General features: G+C 44.3%; 1 protein-coding gene, 1 long non-coding RNA gene and 1 pseudogene across 3 annotated transcripts in view; 1 reads left to right on the top strand and 2 right to left on the bottom strand.

Moving 5' to 3' along the window:
* Positions 1–2,819: 2,819 nt before the first annotated feature.
* Positions 2,820–17,922, bottom strand: part of DNAJC7 (DnaJ heat shock protein family (Hsp40) member C7) — a 34,230-nt gene continuing 19,127 nt past the window's right edge. Inside the window, exons 6-14 of the mRNA XM_079949723.1 lie at positions 17,668–17,786; positions 15,545–15,698; positions 12,689–12,853; positions 10,629–10,720; positions 7,989–8,062; positions 7,367–7,513; positions 6,132–6,284; positions 5,675–5,737; positions 2,820–4,851 (exon numbers count right to left, since the gene is read on the bottom strand). Of these exons, the coding sequence (XP_079805849.1) occupies positions 4,814–4,851; positions 5,675–5,737; positions 6,132–6,284; positions 7,367–7,513; positions 7,989–8,062; positions 10,629–10,720; positions 12,689–12,853; positions 15,545–15,698; positions 17,668–17,786 (1,005 nt within the window). The 3' untranslated portion in view covers positions 2,820–4,813. The remainder of the gene's footprint in view (positions 4,852–5,674; positions 5,738–6,131; positions 6,285–7,366; positions 7,514–7,988; positions 8,063–10,628; positions 10,721–12,688; positions 12,854–15,544; positions 15,699–17,667; positions 17,787–17,922) is intronic.
* LOC307201200 lies at positions 10,824–12,673 on the bottom strand. The gene is made up of 2 exons (XR_013832641.1): positions 11,216–12,673; positions 10,824–11,175 (listed from the first exon to the last, which is right to left on the bottom strand). It is a non-coding gene; the product is annotated as an uncharacterized lncRNA (long non-coding RNA).
* On the top strand, positions 13,191–14,994 carry LOC307200391 (histone H2B 7 pseudogene; annotated as a pseudogene). The gene is made up of 3 exons (XR_013843898.1): positions 13,191–13,207; positions 14,223–14,898; positions 14,929–14,994. The product of XR_013843898.1 is annotated as a histone H2B 7 pseudogene (transcript).

Genomic DNA, 17,922 nt, shown 5'->3' with positions numbered 1-17,922 from the left:
CTCTAAACCAGTGTTTCCCAACCTTGGGCCTCCAGCTGTTTTTGAACTACAATTCCCATCATCCCTGACCACTGGTCTTGCTAGCTAGGGATGATGGGAGTTGTAGTCCAAAAACAGCTGGAGGCCCAAGGTTGGGAAACACTGCTCTAAACCAGGCATAGGCAAACTCAGCCCACCAGATGTTTTGGGACTACAACTCCCATCATCCCTAGCTAACAGGACCAGCAGTCAGGGATGATGGGAATTCTAGTCCAAAAGCAGCTGGAGACCCAACGTTGGGAAACACTGATTTAAAGCAAGATGGGTCTTTTCGGTTTGTACAATTGTAAGTCTAATTCACTTGAATGTTTAGTTACACAAGGTGGGGGGGAATTGGTTATGCTAACTGTCGCTCAGGAAACATCCATTACATCATCATAACTTATATTTGTGCATAATACCTGTGCCAGATTAAGATTTCACATACTGGTTATCTAATGGTCAAGTTTCTGTTAATATGTCTGTCTTGAATACAGTCAAATCCTTATTTTTACTTATGAGGAAAGTAGTACATCTTTGTGGTTCTGACTGGTGTAACTTTTTATTTATTTAAAAAAATACCTTTTAACTCTGATCCAGGGCCAAATAGGAGCTTAAGACTCATAGCAACTGTAAAATATACTTAAATAAATCTGTTATTAATATACAGAAATGTTTGCTGAGTTTATACTTAAAAGAAAGATGCTTGCTCAAGCCATCACTAGGTGAACTTTGAGGTTACACAAATAGAAGCCGAGGGCATCGTCACTGGGTACCCAAACTGGCAATTGCTGCCAGAGATTTTCTCTTGGAAATGAGCCACAAGAGGGGCCAAACTCCCCAATAGACTTTCTCTTGCAGTTTGTGGGTCTCTCGGAGAGTGCTTTTCATGTGATATTCACGTGCCAGAAGGGTATCTCCGGGGGGGGGGGGTAAGAATTGGTGCTTGGTGAGATTTGGGTTTTGCTCTATTGTAATTTTATTTGTATGCCAACTTTCCCAAAGCACCTGAGTATATACTCCCCTTCTGCAAATGATCTGAAGACCAGGTCAAGGCCTCTCCCGAAGAATCATCATTTTTTTGTCCTCTCCCACTCTCAGTGCCAGCAAAGGGAAAATTAGCTACACACCATATAACTTAAAACGTGGCCACCAAAGATTTCTTGGGATGGGCTCTACGGTTGCTACTCATTCAATCCAGCTTCACACCACCACATTCACGCGAAACCTCAGCAGTGTCCAGTCTATTCAAGGAAGCAAAAGTCACCAGTGAGATCTGGATTGTTTATTTTTTATTTTGTACATCATATACAGTTTATAATAAAGTTAATATCAATTGCATACGGTTTTTGCTTCAGTCTGGTTTGAAATTTTCTGCATATAAACACATTATGAATCCTGCCTAACGAAACAGTCGCCAGTTTTTGTTCTCCGCTAATCATCTTCATTTTGGAAAGGTGAAAGAGTTCAAGTGGGACAGTGTGTTACTTAATCCAAGTGTGAAGCCATCCCCGGGAGAGAGGGGGGAGTGGGGTGTCGCTCTAGAAGAGATCATGCAACAAACGTTTTAACGGGGGGAAGGCTAGATCCTCACACTTGAGGCAAAACAGAGTATGTTGAATATTTCTAGCTAAATGGCCTCTCCTCCAAATGGCTTCAACACTGGTTTTACCTGTCCTTCTCTCAGGCGGAAGTTCCAAAATGGATGCAGTGCATGCAAGGAAATATAAGGCAGTGCACAGAAATAAAAAGTGTGTGTGTCTTTTTGGGGTGGGGTGGGGAAACAGAATTAGAAACGTCGAGGCAAAATGGCGAGCTTTCCTAGAAAACTTCGCCCTTGAGCGCAGTGGCTCACAAGCAAGGTGGAAGCTGCCCCAGGTCTCTCTACTTGGAAAAGGTCCCCTGGTTTTTCCTCTCACCCCACCTTCCCACTGAGGCATAAGTGCACGATACAAAAGAAAGCCAGCGCAGCAGGGAGAAAAGCTCAAGCCCGCCTCCGAGCCAGTTCTCTACTTTCAGGGAGTTGTTCACTTAAGAGAGCATTCAGAAATGCAATCCCCACCTGCAACCAGTCTGCTCTACCACTATCAGGTTGCACACAGATAAAGATGGCAAAGCAGAGCCTATGGGGGCCATCAGCAACAAAACATTCTGGTAGCTCTTAAACGCAATGCGAATAAATTCAAAAATAAACTTAAGGATGAGATGCAAAAGTTTAAAATGCCATGTTAGGTGTGGAGGATTTTTAGAAGCAGATCCTACAATTCCTGCTTGCTACTTTTAACATAAAATCAAAAACCTATGAGGCCTCCTTAGTGGAATGGAAGCAGACCTTCAGGTAGTCAGAAACACACAATAAAAAGGCAAAACAGAGAACGAAAACCCTGCAGTAGTTGGTTTGAAATTGGCACTCACCAGCTTCACAATCAAAGTCAGGTCCCAGAGATGTCTGCCTATTGTTAGCTTTTAGATCGCAAAAGGATTCAAAATGCCTGGAGACATGAAGGAAGTGACTTCCCATGAAAGCTTTAAGAAGATGTCCACTGGAAAAAATAGCAACATCCCTGGAAGCCTCATTTTCTGTCTCTAGACAAAGGGATCTTAATCAGCTAAGAATCTAAGGTGGGGAGGGGAATACTCCAGAGGATGCTTCAGTCCTCCTTTTCCTAGGTGTCCAGTAGCATCAGGCTACCGAAGGTTAACACCCAACTTGTATAATTTGCTTCAGCGCAAGACAATGATGAAGAGCAATTTTGTGGCTTCGTATCCTTTCCTGCCAATTTTTGAACACAACTGTCCTATTTTTGTGATTAACATTCCAAGTATACACAAGTCAAAACAGCCACTTGATTCGACTCCGGGATGTGTATACCCTGCTAATGAAATACATGCCCATCAATGAAAACTACATCATGCAGGCCTAAACCAGAGAGACGGCATTCCCAAGACCATGTGTTAACACAAAAAGATCCTCATGTAACCGAGACACCTAGATCCCGCTCCCCAGTTCTGGTGCTGACTTCCTTGCTGTCTCCTCCCTTCAGCCTAGCTAGCAATATGTGCTTCCTGCTATCAACTGCCCCTCTGCCAAGAGAGATTCTCCTCCCAAGTACTTCAGTAGGAGGCTGGGGCTGGGAACCAGGGATCAAGGTAAAACCTACTGTTAAGCCTTCATCTGCCAGGAGGTGACCTGCTTCAAAAGTAGCAGGCAACTTGCAGGGCCTGAGGACACCTCTTAAGATGGACCAGTAAATTAAAATATCACGGATCGAAAACAGGTCACAAGTTGGAGTAGGGCAGGGAAGGGACAAACCCCTACTTAAGATGGCTTGCCACTGCGAAGAAAAGGAATGAGCCAACTGCTGCAAACGAGGAGGTATTATGAACGCAGTTACTTGGTGTGGCCAATATTCACAGTAATTACCACATGGATAACAATTGTTGTGTTTTTTTTAAAAAAGCCAGCCAACAATTCTAGGGTGGCTGGTTGTTACTATTTCAACTGCAAATTATCATCTTGTGAAACAGCCCATCGGGTAGGTTCACAGCTCAGCTCTGAGCAAAATCTTGAGGTTCCACGAGTACAAAGATGTATGCAGAATATTTTGAACTCAGCTCTCGGCACAAAAGATTTGTGCTTGGAGACGACAAGCACCTTTACAGCATGCTACAAGGGCTGCCCAGCAGGAACTCCGCAGTCCTCTTTACCCCAAAAGCCCCACACGCCCCCACACCCCAAAAATGCTTACTCATTTTTGTCTTCTTCAAGGCTGTACATATTGTCGGTCAATTCTGAAAAATCATTTCCGAGGGGGGGAAAATATGGTTTTGAAGATCCCATACATTGGTTAAGGAACAGGTTCCGATGCTTAGGGTGGATTTGCACGTGGCATGTATGAACCGTGACCCTTGACATCGAGTGATGATTTGCATGTGTGAAATGGCCACTGCAGATCCAAAACCACACACACACATGCACACATACAGAGATCTTTCATGACACCTGACATTCACCATACGCTTTCAATGCAGTCAGGTTTACAGCTGTGCTACAGGGGTCGTCACCAAACGACAAACACCTACGTGGTAAATCAGCCCTTAACATTTCCTTGAAGTACTCAAGAAATTGGAAACAAAGAAGCTCCCCTCCCCCCCAATTAAACAGACTCTTTGGAGGTATTACAGCAGGTGCTGAAAAGTGAGGGTGGGGGCATCTCCTTATTCCAAAGATGAATATCACTGATAGTAATGGCATGAACTTCCCTATTTGCCTGTGTTCCTTAAGTGTGTGAATACCTTTGTTTATATGGTCTGGTGTGGCTACAGCCAGGATGATGGACCCGAAGCATGAAAACCCCTCATCATTAGGTTCTTCTTACTTACATAAATATGAAGGCATGTTATGTCCTTAAGAAAAGTCTCAGGCCTGTCTCAGAAGGTGAGGAATTCCACCAGTTCAATCCCAGCAGCTTTGGGTGTCTGAAATTACTTATCATGGAGGAATCATTTTTTTTATTATTATTTCTCTCTCTCTCATTTTTTTTAATAAAGTTAACAATAAAACAAACAACAAAAAAGTATATTCCTTCACTGCCCCTCCCCCTTCTCTCTTCAAGCGCTGGTTTTCTCGTTTACACTCTAAAGCACACACAAAAAAACTGAGGTCTCCAACAGAGAAAACGCCACGGCCCTAAGAAACGTCGAGATGTGATGAAGGGAGAACATAACTCAAGGTTAAAAGAAGCAGGTCTGGCAAAGTAGGTGTGTCTCGGTAGAGATGGGACTCTTCTGCAGCTTAGCCAAACTGGAAAAAGAAATTCCCTGGTCCAGAAGCTAAAAGACACAGAGACACGGATTTAGAATTGGCATCCCTCTGGGGCACAATTCTGCTCCCTCCCCACTAGAAGCTGAGTGACAGCACAGCTCTGGATTCTCAAGAGCTTAGAAGGATGGGCACCACAGTCTACTGACAAAACAAAAAGACTCTTAGGTTCATACAGACTGTCAGTACTTTGCAGGGGGGATTTGAGTGTGTACTGGACTTTAGGTTTGCACATTTAAATTGGACTTTAGGTTTTAACATTTAAAGCGGATTAAAGCACTTTGGTGCCCTCTTAACTCTCCCCCTTGCCCCGACTTTTTGCAGTTTGAAAAGTGAGGGGAAATGCACTGGGGTCAACTAATGACTAATGGGAAGACATGTAAACACCTCAAATCAAAACAAATGCTCAACAGACATAGTCTAATCACTGCATAAACTTTGTGCCAGCAATTACTAAGAATGCTTCACAAGCATTTAAGGAGCCCTTAAAAGGTTAGGGCAACAAGATAAATGATGGGCTGAATGAAAGGGAAGGAGGCACAGCTGAACTCCAGGCCACATGCCTTGGGCTTGGAGATTTATGAAATATTAAGTGATATATTTTTTAAAACAAACAAGGGGGCCTAAATCTTGATTCCACCCAGGACTTGGGAGAACTGTGTGGTTTAAGGAACACAATTGCAATACTTTTCTGTTACCCACAGAATTGGCCCTAAACCAGTCCACATGAACTTAATGGATTTCTTAAATTCCCAGGGACCTGGAGATGTAGATTCAAGAGGCGCTACCAGAATTGAAACCTACAGCCTCTCTCTGCACAAACTCGGGACTTACCTTCAAAACTGAAGCCTCCTGGCCCCCCAAAGAACGCCTTGAAGATATTATTAGCATCAAAATCTATTTAGGGAAGGTGGAGATGGAAAAAGGAAAAGTAAGAGCAGGTGAGAAAAAGTTCCTGATGAGCATCCTACATGCACACAACTAATCTATAAAAATATGTTCATAACATGGTTCCCTTCCCTCTGCATGGCAGTTTTATGAGAATCTAATTTTTTCCCCTCTTGTTTAAGCCTTTTACAAAAATTGCCAGATGTCATTTGAGCCAGACTTACTAGGCAGAAGGGACCAACAGATCCTATGCTCAGACTAAAAAATTACTAATGCTTTCGGAAAAACACACACTACAACTATTGCAAAGGTTTTGATAATATTGTCCCACCTGATCCCATCCCAGAGATTCCCTTGTGGAAAAAGAAGCCGAGGGGGGTGGACTCCTGGGCTCAGCACTCACCTCCCATATTCATGCCGTCCTCCTCCAGATCCTGCCCACTGTCGTAGCGGGCCTTCTTCTTCGGATCAGAGAGGATGGTGAAGGCCTCACCGACCTCTTTGAACTTCTTTTCTTCCTCTTTCTGGATCTCAGCACTTGCACCACTATGCCGATCTGTCCAAGGTTGGGAGAGAAGGAAAGATCTCAGCTGCGTTGAGAAAAGAGTGATACATCCCAGAAGCCCAGGTGTGCGTATTCTGTGCTAATAATAGATGATGTTCTCTGTCAAGGCAATCCAAATTCTATAGGCAAGAGAAGCCCATTTTCTGGCCCTTTGATACATACGCAACTGAAGCAGATTTGCGTGATTGATCATTTATTCTGCCACATGTTTGTCACACAAAAGTATCCTGGTTTTTCCTGTCACGTAAAGGGACATTCAAGGCACTGAAGCCTGGAAGACATGAATGCCACAAACCTATTCATGTAATATATGGGCCAATGAAGCACACTGAGTAAATAAGAGGCAGAAAAGGGGCAACGCAAAATCGCAGCTGAAAGTGGTTGGAACTCACAAAATAAGGCAAAAGTAGTTCTTGGTGCATATTTAGAAGTAAATATGCTTAGGTCAGACCTTTAAATAAAGAACTGATGGGCATACAGAGTTTTAGGAACACAGTCAGTTAAAGAACAGGGAAAGACCCAAAAGGGGGACATGAGTTATTGTGTTGTATGGGAATTGAGGCAATCTTTCTCTTCTCCACTGCCTGTGCATTAACAAGTGTGCCACTCTTTTCCCTGGATTTAATTCTTAAGAATTTCTTATATTTCTAGCCTACCCTTCCTCAGTGGAGCTCAAAAAGAGCTTTGCAATTTGTGCCCTGCATGAGCTACTGGTTTGATCCAGCAGGGCTTCGTATGTTGTTAATCCAGACACATCCTTACTCGTCCTCTCTTTTTCTTTAATAAGAAGTCTTCTTGATTTTCAGTGTATAAACACAATTACGAAGAGTCCCGCCCCATCCCAACATACACGCTCCTCCCCCCCCCACAGGTCAGTCTATTAAGTTTTGCCAAAGTCCTGTTGCTCCCTCTCTCTTAGGATGTTATGCCTGCTAAGCACAATGTGCTTTAAGCATCTGGTGTGGAAGCTTAATTTTGCAAGGCACACTTCAGCTCCCTTCATAGTATGCTAGCTCCCACGGTCTGGGAACCAGCGGATTCTGAATGAGGATGCTGAGAGGATCTCTCTGTACCTGGGTGATGCATCAGGGCCCGCTTCCGATATGCCTTTTTGATCTCGTCTTCAGACGCGTTCTTGTCCACGCCCAGGATCTTGTAATAGTCTTTTCTCTTGCTTTTCTTCAGCTCCACCTGCGCGTTCTTAAGGAGTTGTTTGTGTTCTAGAAGATAGTACAGAGAAGGGGAAGTCTCAAAAAGCAGCCCTAACCCACCCCAAACACCAGGTTTATAAACGAGAGTTTGCATGCATGGGATGTTCCCCTCTTTGATACAATTTCCTTTGCAAATCACAACACATACAGTTGAAGAAGTCAGGAGTCAGATGCAAGTCAGGAAAACTGGGGATGGAATTGTGTGTGGACGCTTATCAGGGTGGGCATAGGGGGAATCCACACATGCCTACTAGTCTAAGGAGGAAGAGGGAGAGTTAAATGAAACATCAATACTCTTGGCCTGGCAGGAAACCCTCCAAGACCCATTTAAACCAAATAGTCCACCAAGTCACAGGATTTCTTTACCAGTTTAAGAAGGTCAGAGATTTGAATTTTGAGTATCCTGCATTTTGTACCAGCAAGAGATCACGGTGAAGGAAGCCAGCTTTCAAGATCTTCTGAAAATAGCATGCTGTATTTTTACCTTTTGTTTTCTCCGTCTGGTAAACCTTTTCATAATCCCTCACAGCGTCTTCGTATTGCTCTGTGTCCATGTAACTATAAGCAAGGGAAGCACATTTAGTGATATCTAAATGGCAACAGCTTAAGAAAGAGGCAAATGAGTCACTCGCCAACCTGTGCCCTGGGGTTTGGGAAACTATTCCTTCCCAGCCCCAAATTCAGAGCTGAAGGAAGCGTTGCAAAGTCACCCACTGCCCTTGGCAAGGCAACTCTGATGTGAATAGGAACCAGGAATAAAAATCCAGCACAAAAAGCCAATGTAGTATTGTGGTATACAGTGGTACCTCGCAAGACGAATGCCTCGTAAGATGAAAAACTCGCAAAACGAAAGAGTTTTTCGTTTTTTGAGTTGCTTCGCAAGACGGATTTCCCTATGGGCTTGCTTTGCAAGACGAAAACGTCTTGCAAGTTTGTTTCCTTTTTCTTAAAACCGTGCATTCACTTCAAGGAGCAACTCATAGCACGCGGTGTGGTAGCCTTTTTTGAGGTTTTTGAAGACTTTGGTGATTTTTGAAGCTTTTCCAAAGTCCGTGCTTCGCAAGACGAAAAAATCGCAAGATGAAAAAACTCGCGGAACGAATTAATTTCGTCTTGCGAGGCACCACTGTAGTTGATAAAAGCAGCTGATCAGGACTGAGAACCCCACACCAAATAGACATGTCAGCCTTGCACCGCACAGGTTCCTGTCTGATGTTATTTCTCAGCCTACCCTACTTCCCAGGGAAGGCAGAGAAACATGTACCCAGGTCCTAATCTTCTTGGCAGAAGCAGTGGGATAAAAAACAACGGTGATCTTAAAAGTGAGACCACAAGTGTTTATACAAGTCAATAAACAACAACAACAACAACATATTATTACAGTGGTACCTTGGGTTCAGAACTTAATTCGTTCTGGAGGTCCGTTCTTAACCTGAAACTGTTCTTAACCTGAGATACCACTGTATTCATATGCCACCCATCTGACTACAGCACCACCAACAAAACAACCACCACAATTTATTACTTGTATAAGTAAAGGTAAAGGACCCCTAGATGGTTAAGGCCAAGGGAGCAAGCGTTTTTCCACAGACAGCTTTCTGGGTCATGTGGCCATCCTAAACAGCTTCTGGTGCAACAGAACACCATGACGGAAGCCAGAGCACATGGAAATGCCGTTTACCTTCCCGCCACAGCCGTACCTGTTTATCTACTTGCACTGGCGTGCTTTTGAACTGTTAGGTTGGCAGGAGCTGGGACAGAGCAACGGGAGCTCACCCCGTCGTGGGGATCCGAACCGCCGACCACCTAATCAGCAAGCTGAAGAGGCTCAGTGGTTTAGACCACAGCGCCACCCGCTCCCAATATCTGTATACAATTTATATATAGTTATTCGTATACCACCCATCTGACTAGGTTGCCCTAGCAACTCTGGGCAGCTTCCAACAAATTAAAACGTTAAGCACAGTAAGACACCAAACATTAAAAACATCCTGATAGAAGGCTAGGCTGCCTTCAGATGCCTTCAAAAAGTTGTATACAGTGGTGCCTCGCAAGACAAAAAGAATCCGTTTCGCGATTCTCTTCGTCTAGCGGTTTTTTCGTCTTGTGAAGCAAGCCCATTGACGGCTTAGCGGATTAGCGGTTTATCGGATAAGCGGATTAGCGCCTTAGAAAAAGGGGGGGGGGGAAGGGAAAAAAACCCCGCAGGAACTCGCAAGACATTTTCGTCTTGCGAAGCAAGCCCATAGGAAATTCGTTTTGCGAAGCACCTCCAAAACGGAAAACTCTTTTGTCTAGCGAGTTTTCCGTCTTGCGAGGCATTCGTCTTGCGGGGCACCACTGTAGTTATTTATCTCCTTGACATCTGATAGGAGGGCGTTCCACAGGGCGGGCGCCACTACCGAGAAGGCCCTCTGCCTGGTTCCCGGTAACCTCACTTCTCACAGTGAGGAAACTGCCAGAAGGCCCTCAGAGCTGGACCTCAGTGTCCGGGCTGAACAATGGGGGTGGAGACACTCCCTCAGGTATACAAGACAAAGGCCATTTAGGGCTTTAAAGGTCAGCACCAACACTTTGAATTGTGCTTGGAAATGTACTGGCCTTTGGACATTTCTCCACGTTCCTAGTCACATCAAGCTTGATTTACCTAATCCTGTGGTTCCCAACCACACGCTCTACAGGGGGGCAATTCGAGAATGAGTTATTAACAGTTAATGGTCTTTTAGGCTTCCTCCACATGAATAGTTCACTTTTTGAATAAGAATTATATGTCACAGGGGAGGGGCATCAGGATTTGAGAGATGCTTAGGTGGGCCATGGCCAAAAAAAGGTTGGGAACCACTGACCTAATCCAATTGGCTATTGTTATCAAGGCAGTCGGAACCAAAAGTGTGATGCCTCCCTTTTACCTAATATGAACACCTGTCTTATGCAAAGACATGATCACCAGTCCACCTCTCATCCAACACCATCTGGACAGCAATCCAGCACGGTTTCAGGGAGAGATGCTTCCTGGCTGTGTTTCACCTGATCTTTTTTAAATGGTGATATCAGGAATGAGAACTGGAACTGGGCATCACCAACTAGGCATCAGCAGTATTTAATATAAACAACACACACTCACCACTGTGCTCTCCTCAGGTAGGCTTTGATGTATGTATCATCCAGTTTGATGGCACTCGTGCAGTCTTCTATTGCTTCATCTAGCTTTCTAAGCTGTAAGACAAGCTGCAAGGTTAGGAAACGGACCCCTCTGCATTAATTTTCATTTCGGTCTCTAAGAGTGGAAGGCAGCAAACAGTTTTCCTCAACCTGGATCTGCTGTTTGCTTTTTTTTCAAGCCAAGAAACAAAAATGTTTTTAATTACTTTTGTTGCCCAGAAATATGATGATACCACTCCTCAAAGGATGAAAAGCAAACTAGGGGGTAACAAAATAAAGATGCACACCGTGATACGACCACACTGAATAGCCCAGAAACATTAGGCTGCTTGATAGATAGGGGATCAATCACTGAATGTGTGGATGAAACATAGGATGAAACAAAGGACCAAAAATTATCTGGGAGGGGAGGCGGGGAGGAGGAGTGGCTGAGCTAGCTTCCATATAACATTTCAGCAATCCACATTACGCTATTCATTAGCTTGAATGCATTTTCACAGGTGCCCACCCTGCAGATCCCTTCTTATGGGGGGGGGGGGAGTGAACCACTCCATGTTAGTTTATGAGAAACACACCGGAGAGTTTTTAAAGAAGAAGAAGAGTTTGGATTTGATATCCCGCCTTTCACTCCCCTTCAGGAGTCTCAAAGCGGCTAACATTCTCCTTTCCCTTCCTCCTCCACAACAAACACTCTGTGAGGTGAGTGGGGCTGTGAGACTTCAGAGAAGTGTGACTGGCCCAAGGTCACCCAGCAGCTGCATGTGGAGGAGCGGAGACGTGAACCCGGTTCCCCAGATTACGAGACTACCGCTCTTAACCACTACATCACACTGGCTCTCAATTTCTAAACAATTTCTAAACAATTTCAGAATGCAAGAAGCCCAGTACCCAAGAGCTTCCTCAACTTATCAGTGGGTTGAAAGGTTCTCCTTGGCTTCCCAAGAATCAAAGTGAACAGTTTCCTTAAGGAACAAGAAAGCCCGTTGGTTAACAACACCACTCTTCGGTTCTTGTGCAATAACCTTCTTCCTGGTTTTGTTGAACTCTCCTTTCCAAAAATCTGTTCTATCTTCAGTTTTGTGTGTGCGTGTGTGTTGGTAAAAGAATATACAAAATCAACATGTTGTGCAGCTGCTTTAAACTTCTAAAGTCTCTCCCACCTCATCTCAACAGCAGATGCAGAGTCGTCATCATAATGCAACCCCAACTGCCCCATTTGCAGTCAGGAACTGGCGACATCTGAGCCAAACCTAGCTTCCTCTAATGGGGCAGGGATGGTGATGGGACAGCCATCATCCGGAAACAAATTGTATAGTCACTGGGCACACTTTGAGCACCTGCCAAATTGGCTAAGCATTAGATGCTTTCAATTGTACTGTTTCACCACTCTGGCGTTTGCTGCCCTGGGCTCTCTTGGGAGGAAGTGAAGGATGGTGGGTGGGTGGGGCATTTAACACAAATCACAGACACCCAGAAGCAAAAAAGAGGTGTGGAGGGAACAGCATTTGTTGGTAGGCTTTGTACAACTCTCTCTATCCTACCCAAGAGGCTTTCCAACAAAGTTAGCTACTGACTAGATTATTTAATCCTAGACCTCAGTTTCCCTTTTTTTGAAAAGAAAAATATTAGTGCTTATAGAGAAAAACACAAAATTTAAGATCAAGTATCATTTCCTTTCCAGCCCCCAAACTAAGACTTTGATCTAAATAAAATAAAATCATAAAGAGAAGGAATAAAGAAAAATAAATGTAAAAGAGGTTAAAAGAGAGTCAGGGTTTGACTCCCGAAACCGTTCGAAAACCAAGGCGCGGCTTCCAATTGGCTGCAGGAGGTTCCTGCAGTCAAGTGGAAGTCGCATCGGACGTTCAGCTTCCGAAAAATGTTCACAAACTGGAACACTTACTTCCAGGTTTGCGGCGTTCAGGAGCCGAAACATACGAGTACCAAGGTGTTCGAGAACCAAGGTACGACTGTATCTGATTAAAAAAAGAACCACCATCAAACTTTATTACGCCTCCTTACCTTTGCATTAACCGTCCCGCGGTTACAGAAGAGTTTGGCATTTGTTTTCCTGTTGTTTGGGTCTATTGCAAGGGCCTCTGTGTAAAGGTCGAAGGCGAGCTTGTAGTTCCCTTCCTTGAAGGCCTTGTTGCCATCGTCCTTCTTCGCTTTTAGCGCTTTGGCGTTCTAGAAGAGAAGGCATTCATCAGGCACTGAAGAATTGGAGCAGCAAAAACCCCAAACCCATCACCATCAGCCTGTCACCTAACTCAAGAAACTGCAGTTGACTAACTGGCATAAATTTGCGAGCAAGAACGAGGCCTGGAGGATGGGAATTTCAGGGAAACCATAAAAGAAGCCCAGGGCGGCCGGGGCAAAATGATTCATACTGTTTGGGAGAAGGGAGGGTTGGCACTTACCATAGTTGCCATTAGGGTTGGATGATATAACAATATATCAACTTACTTAATTAAAAACAACAAAAAACTTCTATCATAATAAGTATGTCATTTTACAGGTAATCATGTGGCATAAAGGAAGGTACCACGCTGACTTTGTATTTCTCTCTCTCTCACACACACAAAATAAAATACTGATTTTGACTGTTCTGAAACCAACGCTCTCCTTTAAGTCCTTGCCTTCCTTTCTCAGCAATGTATCAACACACCTGAGATTTGTGCATCCCCTAATTTGTGTTGATCATCTGTTTAGCTCCCAGTCTGTATTGTGTTTTTCTTAAAAAAAAACCAATAATAATTGAGAGCTATCAACAGTTAAGGCTCCCAACAGCTGTGAGGCACCCTTTTAAACTGATCTGAAGATTTTAATCTACACTGTTTAACTGGCAAAACATTGGAGGCCTTTTAAAATCCAAGAACAGCAAAGATGATTAGTATGATGCCAACAGCACACAAAACAATGTATATTAAATACACACTGACTTGCTCTGTACTCTGGATCCACTTGCAATTACTTCATAGCTGGGATAGGACTGCCTGCTGACATTATGTGCCCACAGAATTTGCATTCTTATCATCAGTTAAGTAGCCAAATCCATCATTTGTTACCCAAGGTTGTTCATGAGCATTACCATACCAGGGCCAGGACTAGATGTTTGCACAACAAAAGGGCATAATGTAATAATAGGTGCCAAGAAACTCAGCTTCTGACCGTTTTCTGGTTGTGAAAATATGCTTGAAAGCATATGGAAAATATCTGCTGAAAACTCAAAAGCCAGAGGTGTCCGATTAAGATTCTCAAGGTATGGAAGTCAGTGTCCCTGACAACATCCCAGGATTTGCAAACATAGAATTATGAAAGATAGTAAAATGTGCAGAATAAATTATGCACCATGAGCAAAAATATGCAAGTTTACTCAGCCTGCATAATTTATACAGCTTGCAGAATTCAACCTGTCTTGGTGCAGAACTGAAGTTGCCTAGCAGCACGTTTTGGTGTGAAATGCACACAGCCTTGGTGATCTTAAACCCTTCTTTGGATACCTCAGAAAGGTATCTTCCACCACTCTTGCTTGAGGCTGCAGTTGAGTGAGAAGACTGAAGGTGCTTGAGCCGGCCAAGTCCGCTCCCGCGACCAAGAAGGGCTCCAAGAAGGCTATCACCAAAACGCAGAAGAAGGGCGACAAGAAGCACAAGAAGAGCCGCAAGGAGTGCTACTCCATCTACGTCTACAAGGTGCTCAAGCAGGTGCACCCAGACATGGGCATCTCGCCCAAGGCCATGAGCATCATGAACTCCTTTGTCAACAACATCTTTGAGTGCATCACAGCCAAGGCTTCCCGCCTGGTGCACCACAACGAGCGCTCCGCCATCACCTCCCAGAAGATCCAGACCGCCGTGCGACTCCTGCTGCCTGGAGAGCTCGCCAAGCACGCCGTCTCCGAGGGACCAAGGCTGTCACCAAGTACACCAGCTCCAAGTGAGCTGGGCTCCCTTTTTTCGGTTGCCTGGGAAAGTTCTACCGAAACCCAAAGGCTCTTTTAAGAGCCACCCACTTTCTCATTCCGCCTTGTGTTAACTCCCAACTATCCCCCCGCCGGGGGGTCTCCTTTGGTGTCCGGCTGTCGGGTTTTAGTGGTGGCGCTGTGGGTTAAACCCCAGAGCCTAGGACTTGCCAATCAGAAGGTCGGCGGTTCGAATCCCCGCGACGGGGTGAGCTCCTGTTGCTCGGTCCCTGCTCCTGCCAACCTAGCAGTTTGAAAGCACGTCAAAGTGCAAGTAGATAAATAGGTACCGCTCCAGCGGGAAGGTAAACAGCGTTTCCGTACACTGCTCTGGTTCGCCAGAAGCAGCTTAGTCATGCTGGCCACATGACCCAGAAGCTGTACGCCGGCTCCCTCGGCCAATAAGGCGAGATGAGTGCCGCAACCCCAGAGTCCACCACAACTGGACCTAATGGTCAGGGTTCCCTTTACCTTTAATACCAAGAAACGAGGGGACAGGGAGAGATGGGCTGTATTTAATGTTACCCTTAAATATGGGTTGACCAGTTAACAGGTCTGTAATAATAGTAATAGTAATTCTTTATTATTACGGTCAAAGACCAGTTCATAATAGGTCTGTATTAGTCAGATTCCTTTATTTCAGTGGGCCTGTTTTAGTCGGGCTTAATGTTATCAGAGAAATAGTAAGTGTGCATGCCTAAAATAAAAGGTATGGTGAGAAAAAAAGAAAAAGAAAAAAAGGGGGGGAGGAGAAAGGTATCTTCCGACTTCCTCTCTAGAAAGGAACAAGCAGCGCAAGGTTTGCCCTTGTTCCTGAATGCCACCTGCCAAGTGATCTTGCCGCTGTTCCCTCTAAGCATAGGTGAAGGCCGTCCCGCCCCCTCCATCGCCTGGCTGCTTCCTTTCATACTTACGCGGCAGGCGAGGCAGGCCTTGTCGTGGTCGGGAGCCATTTTGAGTGCCTGGATGAAGAACTGCACAGCCTTCTCAATGCAGTCTTCGTAGTAAAGGCACAGACCTCGGACGTACAGGGCATCAGCGTTTGTGGAGTCTATTCGCAAGATGTCGCTAAGCACAGAGACAAAGGCAGAGTCACAGAAATGTTGGTCACCAAAGGAGAGCTGGTCACATCCAGGGTGGATCAAAATCAATGATTAATAATAATAATAATAATAATAATAATAATAATTTGGGTTTTTTTTAAATTTAAATTGGATTTTTTTTTATTTAAATGAGATTTTTTAAAATAAAATGCTTTTGGAGGAAGAATCTTTCTAAAGATTGTTGTTGTTTAGTTGTGTCCGACTCTTCGTGACCCCATGGACCAGAAGACTAAACTAAACTAAAGATAGTTTCCTTTTTAAGTTACATTATAGTCCAAAGGCTATTCATCAGAAAATAAGGATTTGTTTTAAGTTATTCATGTATGCTAAAACTCAGTCTTAGGTGTATGTGAGTTTTTTAAATCATTTAATCACATCAGTTAACAAACACAGATACATATTATCACTTTAGTTAAATAGTTTAAATTGTTATTACGGAAATGATTATTTTTCTCCTTCCAACAAAGTATAGCAGAAAAGTTGTCCAAATATAAACAGTTAACTTATTAAACCTCACAATCTTTCCTAATTATCTGTCTATGTTATTTCTAATAGTATAACCAAATCAGTAATTTTTGATATAACTGTAAATACTACTTTGATTTTTTTTTATTCCAAAAATGAAACCTTCCTCTGGTTGTAAATATTAAGATTATACCAGCAAGAATGAGTCTTTCTGTAAAAAAAAAGATTTAAATCAAGTCTTACTGACTAGTGATTTAAATCAGGTTTTACTGACTAGTGGCTTAAATCGACTTGATTTAAATCAAATCCACCCTGGTCATATCCCTACCCCTCAACAGAGGAACCAACACTCCTGAGAGACAAGGACGTGGCCAACTATTTCACAGCAGCACCTCACACCAACACCTTCAGGCCAATCTGAGTTTTTCTCCTTCTCCGAGGCTCCTGCTAGTGGTCCTTCCTTCCCCTCATTCCTCTGGACCACCCTATCACCCAGGTCCCAACTATCCAGAGATTCTTCTGTCTGCCCCATCCCCTCTGGCATTAGGGAAATTTAGTACATCATAGCCAGAGGCTCCAGCACCACCAAATAAAAAGATATCGGCAAGGTAACTCTGACTTGCAACAAAAAGGAAGACAATCCCTCAACCCTGGGAAGGCAAATCTTGAGAGTTCCTGAGAACAGAACCACTTACACAAGCAGCAGGAACATTATAGGAGGAAAAGCACCAGCGAAACCTGCTCACTTACCCAGCTGATAATCAAATCAGGCTACACAGGATTAGGGATAAACAGACCAATTAAAGTCTGGTCCGTCTGTTCTTGCATGGAGATGGGACTAAATCCAATTTCTGTGCATTTTTTTTTAAAAAAGGGAAAATACTTTAAAATCCATGCAGAAACTCTGGTTAAAAAGTACTCCGAAAGCGGTCCGAGGGCTGCTGTGCTGCCTGCGTTCTTGTAAAAGCTTTTTACTGCCTTTTTTAAAGTTCAAAGCCCAGAGCTGGACCAGCTAGAATGCAGGGCTCGTCGCTGTCGTGAGCTTTTAATACAAGGGGCAGAAAGTCCCCCAAGGAGCAATGTTCCATCACTCTCAGGGGGAAAACATGGCTGCCCCCAGCAATCTCCTTGCATTTCACCACGAGAGCAAGAAAACACCAAGTCCCATTGTTCCAAGGGAGGGCTTACTTTCATTGCATGAAGAGTGGATGACAGCAAGGAGCCCCACATGCTAGCTTGCCTCAGGCAGTGGGCAGCTGGATTATCTGTGTTTGAACTTCTCCTTTTTAAAGGAATCCATGGGAATGTGGATTCTGAAGTGGATCCATGATCCAGTCCAGGTTCTGCTTTGCCCGGATGGGATCAAGGAACTCCACTTTGGAACCTGAGGTTGACAAATTCCTCCCCCATCCCTATGCAGCACAGGGAATTTCCCCACCAAGCCTGTTTCTAGCGGTTGCAGTTCCCACCTGGCCACAGACTGTGCTTCAGGGTAGCGACCCAGCAATGCTAAGCATTCCGCTTTGAGGATTTTGAACCGGTGGCAAGCGGGGGCAAACTCCAGAGCACGATCCATGCAGAAGACAACCTGGAGGGGGGGGGGAAACAGTCAGTGAGAACAAGGAAGCACAGGAGTCAGTTCCATGCCTTGAATAACCTAGAACAGCCCCCATGTGCTGGGTTCCAGGCAATTTGGAGTAAAAATAAACCAATTCCTTTGGGTG

Source organism: Podarcis cretensis, assembly GCF_951804945.1.
Source record: "Podarcis cretensis genome assembly, chromosome: 13".
Classification (NCBI taxonomy): Eukaryota; Metazoa; Chordata; class Lepidosauria; order Squamata; family Lacertidae; genus Podarcis; species Podarcis cretensis.
Note: the sequence above shows the minus strand (reverse complement) of the source record. Positions and strands in the feature narration are given on the sequence as shown.